General features: G+C 36.2%; 1 protein-coding gene across 3 annotated transcripts in view; it reads left to right on the top strand.

The window, feature by feature from the left end:
• Nucleotides 1–13139, top strand: part of RETREG1 (reticulophagy regulator 1) — a 58973-nt gene that overhangs the window by 22621 nt on the left and 23213 nt on the right. Inside the window, exon 1 of one of the 3 annotated variants that reach the window (XM_052703791.1) lies at nt 3044–3063. The exons of 1 other annotated variant lie outside the window; for it this stretch is intronic. In XM_052703791.1, the coding sequence (XP_052559751.1) occupies nt 3059–3063 (5 nt within the window). In that variant the 5' untranslated portion in view covers nt 3044–3058. Of the gene's footprint in view, nt 1–3043; nt 3064–12220; nt 12467–13139 lie in introns of those variants that run through there. One more of the 3 variants, XM_052703790.1, reaches the window with a different exon arrangement.

Raw genomic sequence — 13139 nt, forward strand, 5'->3', positions numbered from 1 at the left:
GTATATAAATGTTTCTTATGAACATAAATTGTTCTGTGGGCTGACCCTGAGCATTGATTTCAGCAGTCTTCAGGTTATTCTGCAGACAATGCACAGTTTTAGCAAACTTTGAGACATAAATCATTGAATCTGTGCCTCATTTTTCTGCTTAGGAAGTTTGCTTTTCTGTACTATTGTATGTGATTTGATAAACTGGATTATTTAAGTAATATTTTGTACTGCTTTATAATTCAACAGCAAAAACACAGGTTGTAAAGAGTGTAGAATTACAGAGTTTTCCATTAGCAGTAGGCTTCCTAAATGCTGCAAGAATATTTTATACAAAGAGAAAATAGGCAGTTCCCCAACAGCCCTTCTGGGTGAACTACTGCCAAATATTCAAATTCTAAATAATTTGAAAGGTGGATGGAAAATTGAGGGTAAGAAGAGGGGGGGGGGGGAAAAAAAGTCAACTTCAGTTAATTTGAGAACTCAATAAATGTTTCTTACAACTCTTCTGAATATTGAAACTAGGCATTTATAAATACGTACTGGATGTTGCTGTGGAAGGAAGAGGGCTTCATTGCACAGAACCTTTAGAACGATGGCAATCAGAAGTAAGATCAGTGTAAGTGTAGTTGAGTTTATATAGCAATAAGGTTTTGACCTTTAATTGCATCTGGTTTGCCAAATACAGGCATTAGATTTCAAACGCATGATGGAAATTATTTACCGAGGACATAAGAACTTATAGTCATTGGCTCTTCTACTTTTTTGATGTTGCAGCCGTGTTTGTTGTAACACGTGAGGATGTGTTTCCCAGTGCAACATCTGATTAGTCACTAATTTAGTAAGGAATGTCCTGGCACGCAGTTTTGTCCAAGCATGTGAGCCTATCAGCGGAGTAACGTATTCTTTTAGGTGTTTCAACACACAGTTGAGTAAAACAGCTCAGCTGTTTTGAAACGAGCCTTATGATATTTCTTCCTTGACTCTGCTTTCTTTTTTCTTACTAGCAGGAGAGTTGTTTCACGTTAACCGACCAAAATACATCTGCTGCCTAAATTATTTTTTTTTTTGCTTCTATTCCTAAATGCTTTAGTCAGAGTCTAAGTATCAATGGAAATCAGCTCTCAAGCTGCACGTCTGTCTTTTTTACACTAAGGAAAATAGAGGGTGGTATATATTCATTGTTTCCATTCTCAGGCAGGTATCTCCTCTCCTGAATACGGGTGGTCAGACTTGCTCAGGAGAACAGCTTAACAAAAATTTTCAGAGACAGATGTTTACTGTAGTGCAAAAACATGAAAGTTCTCTGAAGTCCAATTGTGTGTTGTATTCAAAGCACTGTATGACACACACTTCCTTTTCCCGTCTAAGATTTTATATAAGGAGAACGGTACTCTTTAAATTTTTAAGCCTTTTCTTATTAAGAGCTTTGATTAGTAGTACAGTTAAGACATAAGTGACATAGCTGTGGCCATTGACATTACCGTAGGCCAGTATTTTTACTAGTGTCAATAATTAAGAAAATTTCACAATAAATATGAAAATGTCCAGTATTAAAGTAGTAGAAATATTTTAAAATGACAGAAGTTTTTAAAAATCTGTTAAAAATTGCAGATGAAAACTGACTGAATGCTGGGTAGAATTTGAAGTAGATCAGCTGAATTTCCAATAGGCATTAGCTGTGTTTCACTCTAAAAGCAAATAAGCAACTCTGCAGTTTGAGAGAGGACTCTGCCGTGTATTAAAAAAGAAAAACTAAAACAAAAGAATAATCATATGGAATATAGGAAATAGAGATGAGAATATGTAGTGTTTGAGCTACTGAATGGTCAGATGCATCCTTCAGCAGTGTGGGGTGGTAGCATTCTGTTAAACGTATTCGTAAGTCATCCCAAAAAGGCAGATAGCCAGGCGTAAGCAAGTTGTTCAAGGAAATAAAGACAAGAATTTACTTTGAAGAATTTCTGAAGGTCCCTCAATGTTTCTTACACAGCAAAATGGCAAACAAATCTAATGTGCTGCCTCCTAAAAAAAAAGAAAAAAAAAAAAGTGAAAAGTGCAAAAATTCCTGGATAGAGCAACAACATTGAGCAGAGACAGGAACTAGCTCCATACAAAGAACAATTAAATGAGGTAGGACTTGTTGGAAAAGGAGTAATTAAGGAGAAATATTAATTAAGGAGAGAAAGGGTTCTCTAAGATATCCTAAGAAACATGTCTTTTCTCTCCCAGTATTGGAATGAGGGAACGTAAAATAGCAAGCAGGAGGTTAAGAAAATAAATGCAAGAAAGCTTTGGAAATCCTTGACACGGGATTGTTGTGAAAAGTAGATCTATATGTGGACTAAAAATACAAATTACAGGGCAGTTCTGTGGAGGCTTTTTAAATACAAATTCACCACCTCTGGCTTTGGAAGTCCCTGTTTTTGGCTGTGTTCTTACCAACAAATCTGTACAAGGTGCATGGTCAAAATGTATCTAAGAACTTGCTTTTATGCATCTGAGTATAAATGTATATAAATATAAGCATGTGTGTAAATTCTAAGTTTAAAGCTTAATTCTTTAGTGTTCTGACAGGAAAACATACAATTGAAAAGATTTTCTACAGCTTAATGAATTATTTCCTTTGAAATCTATAGACTTCCATGAGAAATGAGGTAGAAATGGGGATAGAAACTGTTATCTTGCCTTGCAAAGCAAGGTGTTCTTTACATGTCTTTTAAGAGCCCTTATGGTATGGATTTAAATAAAAATGAATGGGAAAGGAACGGGGAAGTTTTCTTTTATGCTTTGGGAGAAAAGTCTTGACAACTGACTTAATTTGGCTTCCTGATAACACTGTCAGCCTCTCAGCAAAATGTCATCCTCATTATGATCTTTTTAAGGCAGGGCTAAGGGTTATCATTTCAGCACTTGTGGCTGAGTGCTCTGGCAGCATTCACACAACCAGCTTGGTATTCTGCTCAACTGCAGATCTGCCTGTGTGCTTGGTTACAAAAAAGCCAGGCTGCAGCTCTGTATTTATCATTGCTCCTGGGCTGAATGTTTCTTGACTTTCATCATCCCCAAAATGGTGTAAGTTTAGGTTTTTGAGGGAGGATGTCATTGCAGAAGGGGTTGATTTCTCTTGCAATCTTGGCTGTATTTTTTGTATGAAGGCTTTATTGGCCTTCAAAGATGTAAATTTTGCAGTTATTTCACTTAAGAGCTGGATACTAAAAGAGCAGAAGTATTGCTGTTTGACAAATATTTGCTTTGGAGAAACTCCACTAAGAAATTAGACACCAATCAAGCAAGAATAAAGGTAGTTTTGTTTCCATCAGTGAATCTCAGAATTAACCATCCTATTCAGTCTGCAGTTGTACACATGTGTATATCACATGAAGCATACCATTTCTCTGTCGACTGTATTTCTGATATTATTTCTTATTATTGCCTATCTTACCCTGAATTACACCCTCTGCAGTGTAATTCAAGAGTATTTTCTTTACATTTTGGTGTTAGCATTTGAAAACTTTACACGTCTTTTTACTTTTCATCTGGCACAGCTCTGCTGGGATGAGTGAGGAGTTCCCATATTTTTCTGTTTTTTTTTTTTTTTTTTTTTTTTTTTTTTATTGCTCTGCAACCACAAGTGTATCCCTTCTGAAATGACAGATCTGTTTAAAATGGTCTCAGATCTGTTTAAAATGGTAAAAACTTTAATGCTATATTATAAACTTACATGTCCTTGTTTTGATTTTAATACAGTAGGTTTGCTGATGTGCTGTTACATATATTGGACAATAGTGATAAGTAGCATACAAATTACTGAATGATCCATCAGATAAAATCTGGCCTTAAACTGAGTCACAATCTTAATAATTTTGTTTTTTTTTTTGTCTCTGTTGCTCAGTTTCATAAGTTTGCCACAGTAAGACTAAATAACTCAAATGAAAAAGCTCTTTATAGGGAGAGAATATTATTATTTTAACTTCACACATATTAAAGAGTCTTTATCTTCTGTCACATAGTAAACCAATAAATAGGTAGTAAATAGATGAGAAAAATTAGCAGAATGATTTGGGAAGCTGTCTCACTTTCTGTCTCACTTTCATGATGTAGATGTTAAAAAAAGGATGCCCTAAAGGGCAACCAGAAGAACCAAGCTAGCTAAGAAAAAAATCTGGCAGAGAATCTTGAATATTAATCAACAACTTTGGCTCATTGAGCAGAGGCATAAGAATAGGGTTGATGTCAATGGAAATGATCAATATGTAAGTATGTTCTGTGCATCCATTTTGCAGTGTACATGGAGTTCTGCAGTGATTCATCCTAAAGTTTGCAGCGTCTGATTCAGGGCTTGTGACCTGAACTTTGATCTAGTTATGGCTTGCAATTGCACTAACCACTCTCTGGGGAGATTTTCTTACGTTGCATCTAAGAATAAATGATATAATTAGATGGACAACTCTTCTTCCTCTTCATTACTGAATGCCAATATCAAAACTTGCTCTTAGCAAACTGCTAGCAAATAAACAAAATCGTTTAGATGTAAGCATTTGTTAGTATATGATTTTGAGTGAGTTTTTACTTTCTGAATTTATTTACATAGAAAAATGTCTTCTAAGTGTTCTTTTTCTTGGTAGCATACTAGCAGCCTGCTTCTTTCATGTTTTGTGGTGTGTTTAATAGTTACATTATAAGTCAAAAATTCTCAGAGTTGTGCTATCTTTGCATCAACACTTCTAAAAAATACCTAGAAATCTTCACGTGTTCTTAACTATTTTTTAGCCTGTATCGATTGGCCCAGTGCAAGCTGATTTCATTGTTTGGGTATCTTGCTGTTTGGTCTGTGTGCATATATAGGGTTCGCCTCTTTGCAGGAAGGGAAGAAAACAATTTCTGAGAATAAGCTATTCGGATTGCCAAGAGAAACAGGTGGAGAGGGAGGTCTCAAAATCTTGAGAACTGTATGTGCCTAGCAAAGAATTTGCATTTTAATGTGACTTAACTAAATTACAGATCACGAGTGTAGATGAACATAAGTACCTTTGTAGGCCTTTTAGGTTTTAGGGAAATTGGAAATGCGATATATAGTAAAACAGTAATTTCATGAGAGTATGTGAAAAGTCATCTGGGAAAAAAATCAGAAAAGAATATTCAATTGAAAGGTGACATATGATGAATTTTTTTTTTCTCCAAAATATGTTTCTTTTATAGTTGTTTAACAAGATCCCATGGTCAAAAAGTCCCAAGGCAGTTGAGATTTTCACCCTTAGTGGTAAGATCTTACACCACTCTTTCTCCAGCTCTTCTCTGTTTGTCACATAAATCTAGCATGACCTATCACATTTGTACAAGAGGAAGATTTGTTACCTTCAAGCTTTTTAAATACTGCTGAAGACTTTCTGCTTTTAACTCTCCTTTTTGCCTATGTTAAGAAAAACTTGGAAATAGTCTCATGCACTCTGCTGTGTGCATGCTTTATGATGAACCACTAATATCTCATGACAATTCATTGTTTCTCATACAAGTCAGGTTTTGGTGTTTGTTAAATAGTCATGTTGCTTTCATATCCCATTTTTTGTAGCTCTTTAAAAATACATATTCATATGCTTTGTTCTGCTGAGTAAATATTTTTTGCATGTGTAATATGATCTCACGTTTACCTTTGTGAATGTTGTGTCTTTTTTTTTTTTTTTTCAGTCAAACCTTAATGTTGGTTTTGTTTTGTTATCCTGAATATGCAGCTTATGATTTTAAAAATGCTGTAACAATTTGTTATTTCATCTAAATATGAAGAAGGAGTCCTGCTTAATACACAGGATTCCATAAGGAGGAAAAAAAATTTCTGAGTACTTAATTTCTTTACTTTTGTAGGTCTTCTATTGAAAGATCTTTTTCATTTCTAGTCTCATATATAGGGAAGTGCAAAACTCTGCTTTGTGCGTAGAAGTCTTTAAGTGTCTTTTTTTTTTTTTAACTTTCAAATTGAAGGAGAGGAGATTAAGATTGCAGAGAAAGAAAAAGATTTTTATAATAAGGGTGATGAGGCACTGGAACAGGTTGTCCACAGAAGGAAGCCCTGTCTCTAGAAACATTCAAGGTCAGGCTGCACCAGGATCTGAGCAACCTGATTTAGCTGTAGATCATTGTTCATTGCAGGAGTTGGTCTAGATGATCTTTAAGGGTTCCTTTCAACTCAATTCTACAATTCTATATCCAATTTTGAATTAGATTTAGATAGAAAAGATTGGGATTGGTATCATTCAGCATGTTTGGATGTTGAAAATATGTGAAAATTGGGTATGCGTTTCAAATTGATAAAATACTTTCTGGGTTTGTATATAAATGCATAAATGTACAAAAATTTTAAACATGCCTTCAGATTCTTGCTGAAAATAATACCAGCCTGAGCTGTATACAAAAGTGAAAAGCTAGACTTTTCATTTCTTCTGGAAATCTGATCTAAACTGTATTCTTTTTGTAATTTTATTTTTGCTTTGAGTCAGTTGAGGTGTTGTTTTTTTTTTTTTTACTTTTTTAAGGGTACAGTACAATGTTCATTATTTTCCATCAATTTTACTAGAAATGAGACTCACCCTCAGTTGAATAATTAGAGCAGGCTCATACACTGAAAGCACCATCTCACTGTCCTTACAGATGAGGAGAGACACGGAAAGCGTCAGGAGTTGTCTAGTTCTGGAGCTGGTGGGCAGCTGAAGCATACTAAAATATTTGTAGGCTTACAGTCCATGTGAAATACTGTCAGAATGTCCCCTTCACATTCCACGTGGATAGTATACTGTCTTTCACTTACGTGCTAAAGTCCTTGAGCATGTCCAGTATGTAAAACAGAGCATCCCACAGCATTTTCGATCCTCTTGGCTACTCAGTAAGGCTGCTTTCTTGTCTCTGACAAAGACATATACTTACTTTTCTTGATGGTAACTTCCTTTGAAATATTCGATTTCTATCTGTAAAAGGTAAATTTCACAATTTGGTGAGGGCATTTACTTGATGATTACAATACATGTTCAGTCCAAGTCAAAGGCAAGAACAAAATGTCTAGGAATACTTGATCAACTATTATGTCAAACAAGCATCAGAACTATGTTCCAGAACATCTTTGGGATTATCTTAATAGGCATAGGCAAGCAGAACAGTTACCAACTATCAAGAAAGTACTGAGAAAGGTCTGCATGAAGTTTCTTTATTTTAAAAAAAAAAAACAAGGTCATGTAGATGAACAGAAGTAAGTCTTGATTCTTAAAGTTATCCAAATAAAATAAAGAAGATTGTGCTCTGGAAAGCTCTGTGTAAAAATACATATACAATAATTAGTAAAAAATAATACAATAATCAAGGCTGGCAGAGTTTGAGGATCAACTTGCAAAAAGGGTAAAAATGTGATGATTAGTGTACTCAGCAAATGTAGTAAACTCCGTAGTCCTGTTAACACATCAGGAGCAGGATATCTTTCAGAAGACGCTTTTTTGTGTCAGTAGATGATCAAGCAGAAAAGGAAAATTCAGAGATTTGGCCATTACAGAAGAACTTCATGGATTATCTATTTGTGTTCACCACAGAGGTGGTTTCCACAATACTGACCTTCTTTAAGGGGTATATCAAAGGATGTACAGCAAATTGCAGCCTCAGAAGATGGTAATCAAATAGAACAACAAAAAAAAAACAAATACAGTTACAGCTCTGAAGGAATTCCAAGATGAAACAGTTGAACTACCAGCTTTACTATGTAAATTCTATACTGAGACATTAGTGGTTATACGCAATTAAAAAAACAAAACACACACACAAAAAAAAAAAAAAAAAAAAAAAAGGTTTATAGGGTTCACCTGGAGGGAGCTGTGGTCTGTACAAGGTGAACGTGGAATATTGAAAGAAACAAAACAAAAAGATGACTGGTTAAATATAATACTGTTGAGGAAAGACAGCTCTTTTGGAAATCTTGCTTCTCAACTCTGTTCTTTGAAGTATAAAAAGAAGGGAATTTATGTGAAGGGATGACTGATAAAGTCAAAAAAGCATCTGTAAGGGAAGAAGTAATTCTGAATTCCTGAAGAAAATTATTTATTCTGTACTGGCTATTCAGAACATTCAGAAATGAGATATTTGTATCATAATGAATTATTCTACAAAAATGTCAAATAAGCAATTGGAAAAAAAAAAAAAAGGAAGAAAAAATAGAGCTGCTATGAAAGGTACAGAGACCAAGAATAAAAATACACTTTTAGCATGGTGTAAATCAGTGGCATGTATTCACCTGAAATAACAGCGTATGTTTCTGATCTCTACCATCTTACACTGTTTATAGAGTGTGTGTGTATATATATATATATATATATATATGTATAGTATATATAGGGAAGAACAAGGAAAAGAACAGTGAGGATGTTTGATGGCAGGGTACTGCTTGTATGCTAGAAGCAAATAAGCGAAGTATGTCTTTTCAGTCTGGATAGGCTGACAGAAAGCAGAACACAATCAGTATTTCCTTTTGATTTCAAGTCAAGAGTTTTCTTATTCCTTTAAGAAGGAGCACAGTCTGGTAGAAGTGCTCACTAAAGAGTGAAGTTGTTGTTCCTTCTGTTTAGGAACCAGTGGAGCCAAGGATAGAAAAATAAAAAGAAAAAAAATGCTGGATGTGAGAAGTAAGACATGGCAAGACTAGGATGGAGACTGCTGAGAGGAGCAGGGATTGATTAGTCACGTTGGGTAAGACCTTGGAGATGGCAAAAAGGAGTAAAAGGAACATGGAGAACTGAGCAAAGTCCTGTGTGTTTCAGAAACTTGTAGCATGAGCTGCAACTAAGCAAGGAAGTAAGAGTCTCCTTGAAAACACCCATGGATAGGGGAGAACTTTTCTCTCCTCAGTTCTGTTCTCTCCAGTCACTTGAGTTTTCCGTACTGGAAATGTTTTAAAATGATTTTTAACTATTCTCATACCAGCTCTCTTCTAGGCAATTCCACCTCACAACCTCACCTTAATAGCTGTGAAAAGCTAATGAGAGATTGCTGTTCTTTACCTGTTCTAGACATATTCCTAGAAATCACTTGAAGCTGGAGCTGGCTAGTTCAGAGCAAAGTTGGTGATTTTTTTGAATAGAGTGTAAGTAAAGTGCAGAAGTCCTTGCTGCACAACTTTACGAAATTCTACCTATTGAAACCTACTGAGGAGTGTTAAAAATCCAGTCTTTGCATCTGGCTCAGGAGTCTCTTGAGCCATGAGGTGAAGTCTAGAAGAATGTATGGAGAACATAGAAATGTGTTTTTTCCCTGAGCTGCAGTTTTGTACTTAGCTGAAAATGCCAGATAGCCTTCGAATAGATTCAGTGCAGTGCTTTTGTTCACCTGCTGCTGTCCCATCCAAGAGTATTGGAAAGTTGTTTTATCTCATACAGTTGTGAAATAGTTTGGAGCCCTATCTGATGGAGGTCTCCAGCTTGGTCAGTACAAGCTCTCATTCCCTTAGGTATGGAAAACTTAAGACTAATCAAAAATTTGTGGTGAATTTTCTAGATAGTTGTCTTTGTGAAACTTCGTAAAATATTTTAGTGTTATTACACTGGAGCGAATTACATCTTCACATGTTCTAAAGTCTGGCTTACAAAAGCAATGAGCACTAAACTCGGTAGAAACTAGTCCATGAGTATCAACGTGTCTTATAAATGCTCTGCTTTCGAAGTAACTGACCCTTGACATCTTGGTTAGGTACTCGTTTAGTAGACACTTCTGAACCTAATATTTCCATCAATAAAAAAATAAGGTGATAATATCCTCCTTTCCTCACTGAGGGCATGTGAAGAGTTCCAAGGAATCATAAAAGTAAATTATGAACCAGCAGCGTGCCCTGGCAGCCCAGAGAGCCAACCGTACCTGGGGTGCACCAGGCCCAGCACTGCCAGCAGGGCGGGGGCAGCGGCTGTCCCCTCTGCAGTGTGCTGTGCAGCCTCACCTCCAGCAATGCGTGCGGGTTGGGTGCACAGTGTAGGAAGGACATCAAGCTGTAGAGAGTGTCCAAAGGAGGGCTGTGAGGATGGGGAAGGGCCTAGGTGGAAAGACGTGTGAGGAGCAACTGAGGCTCCTGGGGGCGCTCAGCGCAGAGGAGCTGAGGGGAGTCCTGATGGCAGCTGCAGCTCCTCACAGGGAGCAGAGGGGCAGAAAAAACGAACAGTCCACAGTAGTACTTTAGCAGCATGGATTGCAGCAAGTTCCAATCCTAAAATACAGGAGTAGACATCTCTTTAGCCTATGAATGTGCTCATGAAATGTATTAAAAGTAGGTGGTGCCTCAGTAAAATGTACGTGGCTATATAAAAGTGTACCCTAATGCGTGTAAAAGAAATTAAAGTTGCACAGGGGGACTTAGTTTTGCTTTCTCTTTCAGTGCTACAGTTATGCTTTGAACATTGCTTTTGTATGTTTGCAGATTTCATTTATTTGTTTTGATTCTTGCCCTGCTTGCCAGACTTCAGAATTTTGATGTGAAAGTAAAACTGTCACAGATAAGATTTTTGCTGAAGAAGATTTAGAATTGAGTAGTTCTGTTGCTTTGAGTTAATCTAGAAGGAAGTACAGCTGTAATTATCTCAGCTATGCATACAAGTAGGAAAAATAAAAAAGGATGATGGAATAAGTGGGTATAGTTTAGCATGGAACGTCTCTGTTGAGTAGAACAGGACTTCTATTTATATTTTTATAGAGAACAAATAATTTTAAATATAAAATAAGTTAATATATATTTATACTTAAAGAAATTAAGAAGTAGAAGACTTTATTCCTGTTTTTATTCTCCCTCCTTCCTTAAAGTTCAGTACTATTACACTGTTAAGTACATGTCTTGAAAAGACTGAGGAAGGGTGTGGATGGGTTTAGGAAAAGGAGAAAAGAACTAAGGAGAATGCCAGAGAAGAGTAAAATAAGTTCACAGACACACGGTGTCCCTGAGATCATTTTATTAATTCGAATACTTGCATAGTAAATATAAGTCACACAGTTGAAAGTCGTGGTTTTCTCATTGTGCTGTTTTGGGAATTTTTGAAGTTTTAATCTAGATCTTACAGTTTGTTTTGAAGTCTTTTATATTAAAGTAAGAAGAAAGGACGTAGTCCCTCTGTAGTTTTGAAAGTTAAGCAACTTTCCACTGAGTGCTACGTAACCTGGAGTGCATCAAGTGCAGTGTACCAAACAGAGGATACTGGCTGGTTGATTATTAATCTGGCATAGCTTTTGTTCCAGCTTTGTTTTTTTCACATTTCCACGACAGTTCCTATTGCTTCACACAGGGCAAGCAGGTCTAGTCTTGCTGAGCTTCCTCATAGGACAAAAAAGATTTCTATGTGAAGATCTTTGGATGTAGTAATTGCTTGACATTATATGAAGAACAGGCCAAGCTGTTTAATGGAAGAAGCAAGCCATGTGAAGGAGCAGCGCTGAACAACAGATATGTGATCCCTGGAGTCTTGGGCTGATGAAGCGCAGATGAGGTGGCTGGGGTGTTGAAATTTAATAGAAATATAGCTGGTATAGCTGGAGTGACAGAATCCTTGTCATGCACACAGCCGAAAGTGATATGAACAAAGTGACTTTGTTAGTTCAGCTTAGGTTGTTCACAAGGGATATTTGGCAGAAAACTTCCTCCTATTGGCATACCTCTTTATTTGAGGGCTGCGAGTATAGTTTGCTGGTATCCCCATGACAGCCTGCTTGTGGCAGGAACAGTTAGAATCAGAACTTAAAAGTAATGCAATTAATAGTTACTGAAAACTTGTCTTCCTATTCCTTATTTGAAAACAATGGCTGAGTTTGTATTTCATCTGTGAATAAGTCAGTGGAGAAAAATTGTGGCTTTCACTTTGCAGAGAATAAAATTTGAACTTTTTACAGTTACAGTAAGCTTTTAAAATACTTATATATATTTTTTATATATTTTTTATTTTTTTTTAATTTATTATTTTTTATATACTTTTAAAAATTATTACTTTTTGAAGTTGAGTGCCATCTAGCTTTGTATAATTTCTGTTTATGTACACTTGATTCTGAGCAAGTGGGAGACATTGAGGAAGGGTGTCAGTGGAAGGAGAAAAATAAGATGCAATAACTGGGTGGTAATTCTCCCTCACATGACCAAAAGAAAAAAATGTTGTGCTCTTGGCTGTGCCTGCTACTAAACACCCTGTCATAGTGTGCGAGGTGAGTCAGGACTTGTTTATTTATAGCATTGGCCAATCAACGCAGAACGCTCTGAAATTCATTCAAGACAAGCAGACACTTAGGATGTGTTGTAAACATTTGCTCTTTGAGCAAGGAGCACTTTTCTCTGCAGCACACAGAGTAGTTTCCTCGTTTGGTGCTACTAAAACACAAAGCAGACTAGAAGACCCTTACCTGGATTATCTAGATTGGTTGAAAGAGAGACATAATTTCTTCTTACGTCTGAAATGTCAGACAGTGAGGACCTGGGACAAGATGAAAGGTACTGTAAAAGATTTTGATGGCCTTCTCATACAGTGCTGCATAAAGCAAAGCTGTCTGCAATTAATCTCTCCGTGAAGTCCTGTGTTTTCATACTAGGTCAAAGATTAGTTTGCTCTGTGTTACAACAGATCATCTAACTCTTTGAGTGTTTTGCCCATAATGCTAATCTAATGCTTTGTAAAAGAGAAGAATAAAATATTAGTGTCTACATAATGGTTAAATTGTACATCCTTTGTGTAGTTCTTAAACTAAAGCTAAATGGAATGAGATACTGGGTGTCACTTTTCCCAACCCTGGGACAGTTTACAGGTCTCAAAATGTCAGAGAGGCAAATAGTTTATGTGCAGCCACATACTGACAGAACCGTAATTCATTACTGTGGGATAGGGCACTGTGTCCCTTTGAGGTATGTCAGTCGTTTTGAAGTTGAATTTTTATCTGAATTAGTTATAGAAACCACCAACAGGACAAGAAGAAAGTAGATAGCCCAAAAACTTCACAGCAAATTAACTAATATGGTTTTTACAAATGTGTTCTAGCACATTCCTGTGGGAATAAATGTGCTAAATATATTCAGCTTAATAGATTTTAAAAAAGATATTTTAAAAGCAAATATTATTTATGTTTGCCTATGATAGACTTTATGACTTAGATTTCTTCAAGTCCAAACT

Source organism: Tympanuchus pallidicinctus, unplaced genomic scaffold (assembly GCF_026119805.1).
Source record: "Tympanuchus pallidicinctus isolate F22 unplaced genomic scaffold, pur_lepc_1.0 scaffold5, whole genome shotgun sequence".
Taxonomy (NCBI): domain Eukaryota; kingdom Metazoa; phylum Chordata; class Aves; order Galliformes; family Phasianidae; genus Tympanuchus; species Tympanuchus pallidicinctus.